We start from the raw sequence: 17,138 nt of genomic DNA, 5'->3' as shown, positions 1-17,138 counted from the left end.
CAATCATCCAGAGTAGATAACACCTCCTTAAGCAGTGCGCGGAGATGTTCTAATTTAAATTTAAATGTCACAACATCAGGTTCAGCTTGATGAGAAATTTTTCCTGAATCTGAGATTTCTCCATCAGACAAAACCTCCCTCATGGCTCCTTGAGATTGGTGTGAGGGTATGTCAGAACAATTATCATCAGCGCCCTCTTGCTCTTCAGTGTTTAAAACAGAGCAATCGCGCTTTCTCTGATAAGTAGGCATTTTGGATAAAAGATTTGCTATGGAGTTATCCATTACAGCCGTTAATTGTTGCATGGTAATAAGTATTGGCACACTAGATGTACTAGGGGCCTCCTGTATGGGCAAAACTGGTGTAGACACAGTAGGGGATGATGTAGTATCATGTTTACTCCCCTCATTTGAGGAATCATCTTGGGCAATATCATTATCTGTGGCATTACTGTCCTTACTTTGTTTGGACGCTATGGCACAATTATCACATAAATTTAAATGGGGAGACACATTGGCTTTCATACATATAGAACATAGCTTATCTGAAGGTACAGACATGTTAAACAGGCTTAAACTTGTCAACAAAGCACAAAAAACGTTTTAAAATAAAACCGTTACTGTCTCTTTAAATTTCAAACTGAAAACACTTTATTACTGAATATGTGAAAAAGTATGAAGGAATTGTTCAAAAATTACCAACATTTCACCACAGTGTCTTAAAGCATTAAAAGTATTGCACACCAAATTTCAGAGCTTTAACCCTTAAAATAACGGAACCGGAGCCGTTTTTAAATTTAACCCCTATACAGTCCCAGCTATAGTCTTTGCTGAGACCCAACCAAGCCCAGAGGGGAATACGATACCAAATGACGCCTTCTAGAAGCTTTTTTAGTGATTCTTAGATCCTCACACATGCATCTGCATGCCCTGCTCTCCAAAAACAACTGCGCAGTAATGGCGCGAAAATGAGGCTCAGTCTATAACTAGAAAGGCCCCCTGACTAAAAAAGGTGTCCAACACAGTGCCTGACATTTTTTAAACGTTCCCCAAGATTATAAATGCCAATTGTTAGCTAGAATCTGAATAATATGCCCCAATAAAGCAATCGAATTAGCCCATAAAAATGTCTACCAGTTTTTTAGCCCTTTTTAAGCCCTTTATTCTTTTATGTTTGACTAAGAAAATGGCTTACCGGTCCCCATGAGGGGAAATGACAGCCTTCCAGCATTACTCAGTCTTGTTAGAAATATGGCTAGTCATACCTTAAGCAGAAAAGTCTGCTAACTGTTTCCCCCAACTGAAGTTACTTCATCTCAACAGTCCTATGTGGAAACAGCAATCGATTTTAGTTACTGTCTGCTAAAATCATCTTCCTCTTACAAACAGAAATCTTCATCCTTTTCTGTTTCAGAGTAAATAGTACATACCAGCACTATTTTAAAATAACAAACACTTGATAGAAGAATAAAAACTACATTTAAACACCAAAAAACTCTTAACCATCTCCGTGGAGATGTTGCCTGTGCAACGGCAAAGAGAATGACAGGGGTGGGCGGAGCCTAGGAGGGACTATATGGCCAGCTTTGCTGGGACTCTTTGCCATTTCCTGTTGGGGAAGAGAATATCCCACAAGTAAGGATGACGCCGTGGACCGGACACACCAATGTTGGAGAAATTATATATATTTACAGTATATACATACATACACATATACATACCATGACATTTTGTTTCCTATTGGAGCCCTTTTCAAATATAAAGAGACCATTTGATAAAGGGTCCAAAAAGAATGTCATGGTTCCTTGAGCTCTTGTTTTCCTACACCACAGCAGGCGAAAAGAACAAGTGGCTGATCTGGAATAAAGCAGCATGTCAGCTGTTTGATTCTAAAAGGAAAGATAGTGAAGACAGAGAAGAAAGAGATGAGAGAGGGAGGAGAGAGAGGAATATAGATGAGAAAGGAAGAAAAAGAGAAAAAGGGGAGAGGGGGTACATGGTCAAACAGATCCATTTGCCAAAAAAACATCTAAGCCTTATTTGTAGAATCAATTGCATATTTTGTAGGCATAAGTTCATCTGAACTCAAACAGTGTAAATAGTGAAATAAACCCAAATCATGTAGATTTAAGCTCACTTCAAAATATTGCCTTAGTTTATGATAGAACCAATTTAAAATAAATCTTCTGTGTAGAAGTAAACTTCTTTGGACAGAATGTTTAAATGTCTCTTTCTAGGCTTGTCTAAATTATAAATGGCTTTTGGCTTTAAACTTCTGATTAAAGTACAATTAAGCCCATTAGTCAAAGCTAACATTATGAGTGCAGTGTCCGACTGTGTGAAAATAAATGAGGTCTCGTCACTATCTTATCTTAATGGGAAAAGGCAATACAGCCAAAGAATTTCCTTCCATTGTGTATTTAACCATTGTGCCGTTTTTCTGTTTTCTTCTTAACACAAGTAATTCATCTTTGTCTGTCTTATTGAGAAACCATTGGGAAGTGAGCTAATGATATTTAATAAATAAAATATAACCAGTTTGTTAAACACCAAAATGTTTTTGAAGACATCGATAATTGTAAGATAGAGAAAAATATTCATAGGAGAGAATTTTATCACCATTTCTCTGAAATACATCTAGTAGTTTAGCCTAAAAGCAACTCAGGACATTTTTATTGTGTTCAAAATGATTGTTAATAAATAAAATATAACCAGCTGGTTAGAGATTTTTCCAAAATAACCAGCTAGATATATTTTCATTGTATCATTTTAAATCTCTATGGTAAGATAATTATTAGTGTACCTATTAAACACCAAAATGTTAATAAAGTGACAAAAACTGGTGATATAAATGTGTTAAAGTACAACAAGCAATTATAAGAGCATACACTTGTAGTACGTTGTTCTTCAGTTTCTCAAACAATGGATGCCAGTACCTCAAAAAGAGGGAATAATAGAGAATAGTGCAGTTCAATCTTAAACATCTGTTACAATAGTGCTATATTACTCACATATTTAAGAGCTTTTAACACGCTCTATAGTAAATCCGCAGTGACGCGATAGGCTCACACCCAGCACTTCCTCTGTCTAGGTGATATTCAGCAACATATTAAAAGATTCCTAAGGTACTATGATGTACAAATTGGGACTTGAGTGGGAATTGTATTCCTGGTAAGGGATTTTGGACATTACATCCCCTTCAATCTTTTGATACACTGATTCACCTATGATAAGTAATGTTTTATAATATGTTTTATTAAATAGTTGTATCTACACTGCTGGTTGTGGTAATCACAACATTGCACTTATACAATTGAGCTTGTTTTAAAGATCAAACACACGTGACTAAACCAAATAGAAGGTACTCAAAGTGAAATATTCAACAGGATTGCACTATATTTTTCTCTCTTCCCTTTGAGGTTACTGAATATCACTTAGAGGAAGTGCTGCGTGTGAGACTATCACAAACAGATTTACGATAGAGCTTGTTAAAAGCTGTTAAATATGTAATATAGCACTATTGTAACAGATTGTTTAAAAAGGGACAGTCTGGTCAAAATTAAACTTTCATGATTCAGATAGGGCATGTCATTTTAAGCAACTTTCCAATTTACTTGAAAGCTGAACCTAGGTAGGCTCATAAGCTAATTTCTAAGCCCTTAAGGCCGTCTCTTTTCTGAATGCATTTGTCAGCTTTTCACAGCTAGAGGGTGTTAGTTCATGTGGGCCATATAGATAACATTGTGCTTACGCCCATGGAGTTACTTATGAGAAGGCAGTGATTGGCTAAAATGCAAGTCTTTCAAAAGAACTGAAATAAGGGTCAGTCTGCCGAGTTTTATATACAAGGTTATCACAGAGGAAAAAAGTATATTAATATAACCATGTTTGTTATGTAAATCTGGGTAATGGGTAATAAAGGGATTATCTATCTTTTTAAACAATAAAAATTCTAGAGTAGATGTCCCTTTAAGATTGAACTGCACTATTCTCTATTATTTTATCTTTTTGAGGTACTGGCATCCAATGTTTGAGAAACTGAAGAACCAAGTACTACAAGTGTATCCTCTTCTAATTGCTTGTAGTATTTGAACACATATCACAATTTTTTGTCACTATTTTATTTGATTTGTGATTTTATTATTTTGTTACAGTTTGTTAATCAAAATGTTAATAAAGACAGAAATAATTGTAAGAAAAGATTCTTGAAAGTAGCTATAAGTAGGAGCATCAGTGTGGTATATAATAACTTATACTACCCAATATTCATAGGAGAGAAGTTTATCACTTCCCTGAAATACATCTAGTAGCTTAGCTTAAAGGGATGCTAAACCCAACTTTTTTCTTTCATGATTCAGATAGAGCATGCAATTTTAAGCAACTTTCTAATTTACTTCTATTCTTTTTTCTTTGTTTTCTTGCTATCTTTAGATCAATGGCAGGAATGTAAAGCTTAGGAGCCGACCTGTAACCCAGGTACTGAACCAAAAATTGTCTGGCTCCTAAGCTTTACATTCCTGCTTCTCAAATAAAGATAGCAAGAGAATGAAGAAACATTAGAAAGTTGCTTAAAATTGCATGCTCTATCTGAATCATTAAAGAAAAAAATTGGGTGTAGTATCCCTTTAAAAAGCAACTATGGCAATTCTTATTGTGGTGCCCTTAATAACTTACATGCTTACCTGATAATTTAATTTCCATCATGGGGAGGAGAGTCCACGGCTTTATTCATTACTTGTGGGAATTAAGAACTTGGCCACCAGGAGGAGGCAAAGACAGCCCAGCCAAAGTCTTAAATACCTCCCCCACTTCCCTCATCCCCCAGTCATTCTGCCGAGGGAACAAGGAACAGCATGAGAAATATCAGGGTATAAATAGTGCCAGAAGAACAAAACTAAATTTAGATCCACCCACCGGATGAACGGGCGGGAGCCATGGACTCTCCTCCCCACGATGGAAATGAAATGGTCAGATAATCATAAATTTAAGTTTTCCATCTAAAGGGGAGGAGAGTTCACGGCTTCATTCATTACTTGTGGGAACAAATACCCAAGCTCTAGAGGACACTGAATGAAAAAAAAAAAACAGGAGGGCAAAGGCGGCGGACCCTAATCTGAGGGCACCACAGCCTGTAAACACCTTTCTCCCAAAAACTGCTCCTGCCGAAGCAAAAATATCAAATTTGTAAAATTTTGGTAAAGGTATGTAAGGAGGACCAGGTAGCCGCCTTACATATCTGCTCCATAGAGGCCTCATTCTTGAGGGCCCAAGAAGAAGCCACAGCTCTAGTCGAATGAGCCGTGATCCTCTGAGGAGGTTTATGTCCCGCTGTCTCATAAGCTAAGCGAATCATGCTCCTCAACCAAAAGGACAAAGAAGTTGAAGAGGCCTTCTGCCCCCTGCGCTTCCCTGCATACACCACAAAAAGAGATGAAGATTGTCTGAAATCTTTCGTAGCCTGAAGATAAATCTTCAAGTCACGGACCACATCCAAATTATGAAGTAACTTGGATGTGGTCCAGGTTAGGACACAGAGAAGGAACTACTATTTCCTGATTGATGTGACGGTTAGACAAAACTTTGGGAAGAAATCCCAAACCTTATCGGCATGAAAAAACAAATAATGAGGCTCAAATTGCAAGGCTCAGAGACTCTGCAAACCGATGGAATAGCCAACAGAAAAATACATTTTCAGGAAAGAATCTTAATGTCAATAGAGTGCATAGGTTCAAACGAAACCCTCCGGAACACCTTCAGCAGGCCTGATTCTAGACAGAGCCTGAACAAAAGACTGAATATCAGGAAGCTCAGCGTGCTTCTTGTGCAACAAAACCGATAAAGCCGAAATCTGTCCCTTCAAGGAACTGGCGGCTAATCCCATCTCCAGACCATCCTGGAGAAAGGCCAGAATCCTAGACACCTTAACCTTGTGCCAAGGATATCCATGCTTCTCACACCAGGACAAATAAGTTCTCCACACCTTATAATAGATGCGATGAGTGACCGGCTTCCTAGCCTGAACAAGAGAATCAATCACTCTCTCAGAAAACCCTCTCCTGGCCAAGACTAAGCGTTCAATCGCCACGCAGTCAGCCTCAGAGAATCTAGATTTTGATGTTAAAAGGGACCCTGTACCAACAGATCCCTGCGACAGGGTAACCTCCATGGAGGAGAATATGACACCCCCACGAGACCCGCAAACCACGTCCTCTGTGGGCACAACGGAGCAATCAGAATAGCCGAAGCTTGCTCCTGCTTGATGCGGGCCTCTACTCGAGGTAGAAGTGGCATGGGTGGAAAAATGTAAACTAGGTTGAACCCCCAAGGCACCGCTAAAGCTTCTATCAGCTCTGCCTGGGGATCCCTGGACCAAGACCTGTATCTGGGTAACTTGCAATTGAGTCTGGATGCCATGAGATCCATCTCCGGCTTCCCCTATCTGAGACAAATCTCCGCAAACATCTTGGGATGGCGAGACCATTCCCCCAGATGGAAGGATTGCCTGCTGAGAAAATCCGCTCTCCAGTTTCCCACACCCGGAATGTAGATTGCTGAGAGCGAGCAGTATCCGAGAAACCTCCCTCATTGCCAGAGAGCTTCTTGTCCCCCCCCTGGTGGTTGATGTAAGCCACTGAGGTAATGTTGTTCATCTGGAACCTGATGAAGTTGAACGACCCCAGGAGAGGCCATACCTTCAGAGCATTGTAGATTGCTCGAAGTTTAAGAATATTGATCAGAAGGAGAGACTCTTTTCGAGACCACTTTCCGTGTGCCATCCTGGCACCCCAAACAGCACCCCACACTGCTAGACTCACGTCTGTGGTCACAATCTCCCAGGACGGACTCAGGAAGGATGTCCCCTGGGACAGTTGTTGCAGACGGATCCACCAAGCAAAGGAATCCCTCGTCTGAACGTCCAGAGAAATCTGTTGGCATAGATCTGAATTATCGCTGTTCCACTGTCTCAACATGCACAGCTGAAAAGCTCTGAGATGGAACTTGGCGAATGAAATGACATTGATGCTGGATACCATGAGCCCGACCACCTCCATACTCTGAGCCACAGAGGGACTGGAGGAGGACTGAAGGCCAAGACAGGGGGACGCAATATTCCTGCATCCCTGATCTGTGAGAAATATCTTCATGGATATTGAATCTATTATCGTCCCCAGGAACTCCCCCCTGTTGCTGGGAATCAGGGAGCACTTTCCTGAGTTTATCCTCCAACCGTGAGACTTGAGCAAAAGAAGGGCCCTCGAGTGATCCTCTGCGAGGCTGAACGACGGCGCCTGGACTAAGATGTCGTCCAGATAGGGTGCTACAGCAATGCCTCTGGATCTGGCCACTGCAAGTAGCGCCCCCAGAACCTTTGTAAAGACTGTTGGGGCCGTCGCCAGACGAAAGGGAAGGGCCACAAACTGGAAATGTTGGTCCAGAAACGCAAATCTCAGGAACCTGAAATGATCCCTGTGAATCGGTACATGAAGGTAGGCATCCTTCAAGTCTACTGTCTTCATGAACTGACCCTCTTGAACTAGGGGCAGAAGAGATCTGATGATCTTGAATGATGAAACAGAGAGAAATTTGTTAAAACATTTTAGGTCTCATTCTTTGGGACCATGAAAAGGTTTGAATAGTACCCTAAACCCCTTTCTGCTGGGGGTACTGGTACAAGAACTCTGAGAAAAGAGAGATCCCTCACACAATCTAGAAAGGCTTCTCTCTTTTTCGGTCTGGAAGACAGATTTGACAGGAGGAATCTGCCCCTAGGTGGATGAGATCTGAACCCTATCCTGTATCTTTGGGCGACAACCCAAGGGTCCTGAAGATCCTGTAACCAGGACTCTGAGAAAAGAGATAATCTGCCCCCTACTTGGTCCGGAGACAAGTCAGGGGCCGCCCCTTCATGCCGATTTTGTTTCAGCGGGCTTCTTGTTCTGCTTGGAATTATTCCAAGACTGAGCTGGCTTCCAAGTACCCTTGGACTGATCCGCTTTCGCGGTGGGCTGCTGGCGTTGGGCCCTGTCCGCACGAAAGGGACAAAAAGTACATCCCTTAGGCTTAACCCTCTTATCCTCCAGTAGGAAAGCACCCTTGCCTCCCGTAACCGTGGAAATGATCGAGTCCAATCCTGGACCGAACAGGATCTTTCCCTGAAAGGGATAGCAGTCTGGACTTAGAGGTCATGTCCGTAGACCACGACTTTAGCCACAGAGCTCTGCGGGCTAGAACTAAAAAACCTGATACCTTAGCATTCAGGCAAATCATTTGCATATTGGCATCACAAATAAAAGAATTAGCGACCCTTAAGGCCTTAATTCTATCCTGGATCTCGTCGAAGGTAGTCTCCCTCTCGACCATGTCAGACAGAGCTTCACACTAATATGTTGAGGCTACCTTAACATGTTTTCTAACTTTTTATCCATGGGCTCTTTAAACGACGAACTATCCTTAAGAGGAATCGTTGCCCACTTCGCGAGCGTAGAGATAGCATCATGCACCTTAGGGACAGTCCCCCAAAGCTCGAGCTGGGAGTCCGGACAGGGAACAGTTTCTTAAAGGAAGAAGGGGAAAAGGAAGAACCTAATCTCTCCGATTCATTCTTAATAGGAACCAGGAAGGTCTGAGGCACCACCCTGTCCTCTATCAAGCTTAGGAATTGAAGGTTCCTCCGGTAGTTTCGCTTCCGGAACCTTGTGGGTAGCAATCATCTACTTCAGCAAAAAGTGCAAATTTTCCATCCTAAATCTAAAGTCAGGCTCCTCCGCAGTTGGAGCTTTAGATGACAGACTCCGACCTAGAAGGAACGTCCTCCGAAGATTCAGAGTCGTCTTCGTCAGTGGATAATCTTTCCGAAATATCCATTGGAGTATATGACCCCGGGTCGTATCACCATATTTTACTTTACACTTGGCAGAATGTGGTAAGGCACTAATCACCTTATAGACCGTTTGCAATTGATCTGCAAAATCTTATGGCCAACGGATCTCTCCCGTAGGAGAGTCATGCCCCGGGGCGCTGCATGTGTACTCAGAGATGAATGTAGGGAATGCACCTCACGGGACGGGGAACCCTCAGAGGTGGATGGCTCAGTAGTACTAGACATTCTTTCTAGATGTCGTGACTTTATCAAGGCATGTGGAACATAGTTGAGCAGGCGGCTCTACCGGAACCTCCTCACAATAAACACAATTACTACACTTAACGCGTCAGAGTCCTCCATAGCTTACGACTTTATTACGGACTAGATGTAATATATAAAAAGTGGCACCTTTATAACCTCCAATGGCCAGGGCACTCACCACCTCCTATGACCCGGACCACAGAAGCCGTTCTGTCCTCTGCACCGCCAGTCAAACAAAGGAAGTTTATTAGGCTACACCCGACCACAAGGAATGCCTCACAGGGCCACCCCTGCACTAGGGAGAAAACGAGCTAAATCTGCTGCGCAAATACTCCCGGAAATGAAACTAAAGTCCACCCATTGCCAGAGTCTCATCTCACACATTTTGCAGCAATGACACAAACAATATTATGTATAAACCCTCCCTGTTCAATAATCCCCCTATCAGGGATATTAACCCTTGATTCTATAAAGATAAAAAGGTATCACGCTGTCTTCTGTATTATCATTATGTGTATAAAAAATGAAACAATCTTACCAGAATCTATGCCGTGGAACAGGAACACAGCCTCTCAAGTGTGACAGTGTAATAGCATCGCTCCTGACATGGACTTGAGTGTAGAAAGCAGGCAGCGAAACTCGTCAAAGCCGATTGCTTATGGAGCTGTTAAAATGAGTCTGGATGGTTTCGCAGAAAGACTCTCCCTGCATCTCCGGACTTTAAATTTCACCCAAGCTCTCACTGAGAGGCTGACAGGACTTCTTAAAACTCCAGTCCCATTGCGAAGAGTACAACCCTCCATAAGAGACTACTCCGAATCTTCAGACACTTCTCTATCAACCTCCTGTGACGAAAGGCAAAGAATGACAGGGGGATGAGGGAAGTGGGGGAGGTATTTAAGCTTTTGGCTGGGGTGTCTTTGCCTCTTCCTGGTGGCCAGGTTCCTAATTCCCACAAGTAATAAATGAAGCTGTGGACTCTCCTCCCCTTTAGATGGAAAAGGGTATTGTGAGCTTCCGATTTGAAAATCATATGGTACTAGTGATGTTTCCCTCATGCTGAGCTAGAAAGAAAATTATTTCAATCTGTACAAAAACAGCTTACATTTTTCCCTCTAGAATTTCCATACTCCATATACTGTGTTTAATTGATACACATCCCAGTGTAACCATTTATATTTGGTTTATTCAAAAAGGAATTTCCAGACAAAAATCCCAAGAGAGCACATTTGCAATGTCATAAAAGAATCATGAGCAGCTGTGCCATTTGCATCACATGGCTTATTACAATGCAAACTCCAAAATCACACCATTATGTTACTTAATGGTTTACAGCTTGAACAGTTTTGAATGAAAAAATACATTAATGGTTTTCTTCTCTTCTCTACGGACACTCATTGGTCAAGAAAATGGCATGGGACAACTCGGTAGCTTTTCTCTGGTAATATTATTAGGGAAATATTTTTTTCTTCACAACTTTTCAGTTATTAATGGTTTATTAAGGCCAAAAAAACTGTCTTTTAGATAGAGGTGTTTCCATGGGTTTCTTTAACATATTTGAGCTAGTTTTCTTTACCATAACCATTCATAACACAACTGTCATTAGGGGCAATGTACAAGATGCCAGCATTCTTTTTCCAATCAGAAGTCAGATCTTCAAAGTCCCACTGCAACAAAGATTAGAGATGGGTTCATTACACAGTAAAAAAATAAAATAAAATCTGCTGCTACATACAATAGCATTCAAACATTAAAGCGATATGAAAACCAAATTTTTTTTCTTTCATAAATTCTGATAGTGAATTCTGATAAATGTATTTCTTTCTTGACACGGTGAGTCCACCACAATCCATCAGCAATTACTGTTGAGAATATCACTCCTGGCCAGCAGGAGGAGGCAAAGAGCAACACAGCAAAACTGTTAAGTATCACTTCCCTTCCCACAACCCCCAGTCATTCAACTGAAGGAAAAGGAGAGAACGGAAATAAGGTGTAGAGGTGCCTGAGGTTTATATTAAAAAACTGTCTGAAATAAGGGCATAAATTTTGTTTTCTTTCTTAAGACACGGTGAGTCCACGGAATCAATACCCAAGCTAGAGGACACAGATGATTAGGGAGGGACAAGACAGTTAACCTAAACAGAAGGCACCACTGCTTGAAGAACCTTTCTCCCAAAAGAAGCCACAGCTGAGGCAAAAGCATCAAATTTGCAGAATTTAGAAAAAGTGTGCAAAGCAGAGCAAGTCGCAGCCTTGCAAATCTGTTCCACAGAGGCCTCGTTCTTGAAGGCCCAAGAAGAAGAAACAGCCCTAGTGGAATGAGCTGTAATTCTCTCAGGAGGCTGCTGTCCAGCAGTCTCATACACCAAACGAAAATTACTTCTCAACCAGAGAGAAGAGAAGTGGCAGTAGCTTTCTGTCCCATATGTTTCCCAGAAAAGCAAACAAACAATGCATAAGACTGACGAAAATCCTTAGTCGCCTGCAAAATAGAATTTAAGAGCCCGCACAACATCTAAGTTGTGCATCAAACGTTCTTTATGAGAAGGAGGATAGGACAGAGAGAAGGAACAACAATTTCCTGATTAATATTTCTGTACGAAACAACCTTAGGAAGAAAACCAAACTTGGTATGAAGAACTGCCTTATCTGCATGAAATATGAGTTAAGGAGTGTCACACTACAACTGAGATTTCAGAAACCCTCCGAGAAGAAGAAATAGCAGTAAGAAACAAAACCTTCCAAAATAATAACTTAATATCTATGGAATGCATAGCCTCCAACGGAGCCTGTTGCAAAACTTTAAGAACAAGGTTAAGACTCCAAGATGGAGCATCAGATTTAAACACAGGCCTGTTTCTAACCAGAGCCTGACAAAAGGATTGTAAAACCGGCATGTGCGCCAGACGCTTGTGTAACAAAATAGATAGAGCAGAAATCTGACCCTTGAAGGTACTGACAGACAACCCCTTCTCCAGGCCTTCCTGGAGAAAGATAAGATTCCTGGGATCTTGACTCTACTCCAAGAGAATCCTTTAGACTCACACCAATAAAGATATTTATGCCATATCTTATGATAAATCATTCTAGCAACAGGCTTACGAGGATTCAGAAAACCCACGCTTAGCTAAAATCAAGCATTCAATCTCCAAGCAGTCAGCTTCAGAGAAACAAGATTTGGATGAAAAAAGGGCCCCTGAAGTAGAAGGTCCTTTCTCAGAGGAATTCTCCACGGAGGTAGAGACGACATTTCTACTAGATCGGCATACCAGATCCTGCGAGGCCACGCAGGAGCTATTAGAATCACCGTCGCTCTCTCTTGCTTGACCCGAGCGATGATTCATGGAAGGAGAGCAAACGGAGGAAAGAGATATGCCAACCTGAAGTTTCAAGGAACTGCTAAATCATCTATCAGAAAGGTTTGAGGATCTCTCGACCAAGAACCGTACTTTGGGAGCTTGGTGTTATGACGAGACGCCATCAGATCCAATTCCGGCAACCCCCATTTGGTTGTTAACCTGGAGAACACTTCCAGATGGAGTTCCCACTTCCCGGGATTGAAAGTCTGTCTGCTCAGGAAATAAATTTCCCAGAAGTCCACTCCTGGAATGTGGATTGCAGATAGACAACAATTGTGAGCATCCGCCCACTGAACAATCCAAGACACCTCCTAAATGGCTAAGGAACTCAGAGTTCCTCCCTGGTGGTTGATGAAAACCATTGAAGTGATATTGTCCGACTGGAATAGAATCAGGAGCTCTAGCTCTCTAAATTCCAAGAGCAGCCGAATAAGCCACAACACAAGGGACCAGCACCTCTGAGTGGATTCAAACTCTCGAACTTTGGTTTCCCAGCTAGGTGTGCTAACCAGTAAGCTATACCAGAGGGACCTCAGTAAGGACAACTGAGGTCAGGCCACCAGAGCATTGTAAATCGCTCCCAACTCCAAAATGTTAAAGAGGAGAGAAGACACTTCCGAGTCCATAGACTGATTCCAAGGCCCGCAGGTTGGCGTCCATAGACACAACACCCAGGAATGTCTCTAGAAGCACGTGCCCTGAGACAGCTACTCCTGAGAAACCACTACGGGATAGAGACTCTTGTCGACTGACCTAGATCTATCCTCTGAGACAGATCCGAATATTCTCTGTTCTATGGAAAATAAAAAACTGCAGCTGAATCCAGACTCCCAACCTTCTGGTTGCCAAAATGCTAAACTATTTACCGGACCACAAGAGCTCGCTGTTGGCCGGACAGTAGACTGCAGAGAAAAGAAAAGGAATAATCCTTCATTATCTGACCTCTGTTATAATCTTCTCCTATGATAGAGAATCTATTAAGGTCCCCAAATAAATCACCCTTGTAGATGGAACAAATAAATTCTTCTCTAGATTAATTTCCCATGCATGGGAAAGAAGATGGACAAGATCTCTTGAAAGAGAGAGTGCTCGGAGGATGACATTGAAACATATATTGTCCAGAAGAGAACCCTAATAATACCCCAAGGCCTAAAAGCCTTTCTAGGATGACAAGACTCAGAAACTTGAGAAGATCCAGATAATGGGGACAATAAAGACACATTCTTCAGGTCTGTGTTCAGACTGAACAGGTCCTCTTGATCAAAGAAGAATGGGTACCACTTTGAAGGACAAAACATGAGAAACTCTAGGAAATACCTAGATCCCGTCCCCAAACTTGGACTGGAACTATCCTTCCTAGAGAGGAAGGTCCTGAACCCAGTTCAAGGAATGCCTCATCATACCTGGATTGCAGATACTCTAGAATGAGAAATCTGCCCCTGGGAGGAAATCTTAGATAGAACTTCACCCGAAGAGGCACGAGACAATACTGAAAGCCAAGTCCAAACAAGGTCTCATCCTTGAAAGGAAACATAAAATATTGAACCTGCAACTGCAGAACTATAAAGCCTAAGCTGTACTGCTAAGCCACAAGTAGGCTTCTCATCCACAATGCCCGGCGGATTAGCACAGCATGTCTAATAAGACAAGGCATTGTTTTAAATGAACAATTAAACCTCCAGCTTCTTATCCACGGATCTGTAAAGGAGCAGCTACCCTCCAAAGGATCGAAGTACTCTGAGTCATAGTAGAAAAGCTTCCTTCTACTCAGAGCACCGTGAATTATAATGGAGTCAGTGACAGGAAAATCCGATAAAGGACAGGAGACAGGGAGAAAGGTAAGCTTCTCCTAATCCTGTGTAAAATCCAAGGCACGTTTAGAAACACTTCCTAATAGGAAGGATCATCATAGAAATGATAAAGTTCACAAACTTTCAAAGGTTGATAACGACAAGGGAATCAATGTCGTCCAAGTAGCCAAAACCTCCTTAAACACTCAAAGTAATCAAGCCTACATCTGAAGAACATGACTTCAGCATCAGATGAAGGAATTAAAATGTCCAAATCTGAGATTTCATCCTCAGAAAACTACTGGAGAGAGAGCTACTGCGTAGTAGAATATGGAGCAGAAACCTTACAATCTGAAATTAAACATATCCTCTTGCATATTTTCCTGACAAAGCCACAGATATCGCAGAGGACACCTGAGCTGCAAAATTTGTAAGCACACATACTTCTCCAGGAGATTTAAAGGAACCACAGGACACTGCATGTGACGCCAAAGAGGCTTGGGACATAAAGGGAGAGAGCTGTGGCATTGCCTAAACAGCATCATCCTAGGAGACATAAGCCTCAGATTGATCTAAACAATCAATTGCTTAATTAACAAGAAAGTACAGAAAAATAGACATCTTAAACTGTCTAAACTTATTCTTAGAGGCAAAAACTCCAGAAAGGGATTTTAAAGGATACAATCTATTTAAAAGGAACAGATGAGCTTTATTTAAAAATTAAATGTTCCTCATACATATCAGTAACTGTTCATAACATAAGCCCAGTAATAAAGAAATTAGCTCCAGTATATTCTCTGATAACACATTCAACTTGTACATATACAGGACAAGGAAGAGAACTTTATTTTAACGTTAGAAATAAAGTATAAACTAATAAACGTAAAAGCATACTGCAATCAATCTCATTGTTGCTAAGATCACTAAGTCATTTCCCTCTAGCTTATAAGCATATTGCTCTCACAGCCTGCTTATCTTCACAGAGTTCCAAATAGGAAAGTCTCTACCATACTCCAGAGGCATAGAAAATGACCTAGAACAGATATATTACATCCATATGCATCTACGAGGCAAACAGAACAACTCTGTTCCGTTCTCATGTCGGAGAACGAGGCAGAGTTAAAAAAATACACGCTCAGGCATATCTAAAAATGGCGCCTCTCTGAAAAGTAAAAGGAGGCGTGGCCAAAAACCGGCGCTGAAAGGAAGCTTTGTTACGTTACTAACTCTCCTCTATGTAAGAGGAATTATCTGTCAAATGCATAGATTAAGTGCTAGAATCTTTAATTAGTACACTGGCACCCTCGTGCCGCTTCTACTCCGTTCCATGCTGAAGCGCTTCTAAAAGCGAAGCAGAAAACAAAGTGAAACCACAATGTGTGCTCAGTCCATCCTAAAACACTAGCACAGCTATGCAGCCCCTTAGAAATGGCGCCATTTGCGCTCTCTCCCCTGACCTAGTCACTTTAGACCACTCAGTCACTAAAAGGGGCTGCCAAAATACATAATAAAAAGTTCTAAAATTAGATCTAAGCCCCAAGTTGGTTAACCCCTTCCTTGCTATGAAGAAGATTAACCCCTAAGTCTCCAAGTCTCATGATTAATGTGCATGCACACTGCCCTAAGCATCCATAAAGGATTTGTCCCACTTAAAGCAAAGGGTCCTTAACCCTTTCAGTGCCAGCCTTCTAGCCCTAGAAGAACAAAAGGCACTTACCTGCATTCTAGCCGTCTGGCAGTCAGACGACTCACAAAGTATGAGAGGATGCCGCTCCTCACAGAGACCTGTGTAAAAAGAAAGACAGAATAACCTACTCAGGCTTTCTATACCAGGGCAGCAACATGTTAAACGCAGCAAAGCACACTTTACAAGTTCCTAACTGCTTAAAAGCTACCACAGCCCTACTGAAGAGACTAACTTGGAGTACAACTAAGCCCAGCTTGTGATGGAAGATCAGAGCTATCCCGCTCTGGCTTCAAAACAAAAAATCTTGATAGAAGAATCTTAATCAGACACCTAATTACGTCACCTCCTCCTTGCACTAGAGGCAAAGAGAATGACTGGGGGTTGTGGGAAGGGAAGTGATATTAAACAGCTTTGCTGTGGTGCTCTTTGCCTCCTCCTGTTGGCCAGGAGAGATATTCCCAACAGTAATTGCTGATTCCGTGGATTCACTGTGTCTTAAAATGACAGTCAACACCAGAATTTTTGTTGTTTAAAAAGATAGATAATCCCTTTATTACCCATTCCCCAGTTTTGCATAACCAACAGTTATAGAAATACACTTTTTACCTCTGTGATTACCTTGTATATATGCTTCAGTTCTTTTGACAGACATGCATTTTAGCCAATCAGTGCTCACTCCAGGGTAACTTCACTTGTATGAGCTCAATGTTAGTATGAACTAATGCCCTCTAGTGGTCAAAATGCATTCAGATTAGAGGCAGTATTCAAGGTCTAAGAAATTAGCATATGAAACTCATAGGTTTAGCTTTCAACTAAGAATACCAAGAGAACAAAGCAAAAAAAAATTTGGACTTTACTGTCCCTTTAAGAAAGAAAACAGGGACATATTCTTAGGAGCCGTCCCATTTCTGGAGCACTATATGGCAGCGGTTTTGCAAGAATGTTATCCATTTGCAAGAGCACTAGATGGCAGCACTATTTTCAGCTATGTAGTGCTCCAGACACCTACCTAGGTATCTCTTCAACAAAGAATACCATGGGAATGAAGCAAATTTGATTATAGAAGTAAATTGGAAACTTTTAAAAAAATTGTATGCTCTGTCTGAATCACAAACAAACATTTTTGGGTTTCATATCCCTTTAAAGCATTATCTAGTTTAACTTGACTTATACAAGTAT

At 41.4% G+C, this 17,138-nt stretch overlaps 1 protein-coding gene across 2 annotated transcripts in view; it reads right to left on the bottom strand.

Moving 5' to 3' along the window:
* Positions 1–10,289: 10,289 nt before the first annotated feature.
* TMEM44 (transmembrane protein 44) overlaps positions 10,290–17,138 on the bottom strand; it is a 319,479-nt gene continuing 312,630 nt past the window's right edge. For both annotated transcript variants that reach the window (XM_053710206.1, XM_053710207.1), the window contains one exon: positions 10,290–10,790. In XM_053710206.1, the coding sequence (XP_053566181.1) occupies positions 10,686–10,790 (105 nt within the window). In that variant the 3' untranslated portion in view covers positions 10,290–10,685. The remainder of the gene's footprint in view (positions 10,791–17,138) is intronic.

Source organism: Bombina bombina, chromosome 4, assembly GCF_027579735.1.
Source record: "Bombina bombina isolate aBomBom1 chromosome 4, aBomBom1.pri, whole genome shotgun sequence".
Classification (NCBI taxonomy): domain Eukaryota; kingdom Metazoa; phylum Chordata; class Amphibia; order Anura; family Bombinatoridae; genus Bombina; species Bombina bombina.
Note: the sequence above shows the minus strand (reverse complement) of the source record. Positions and strands in the feature narration are given on the sequence as shown.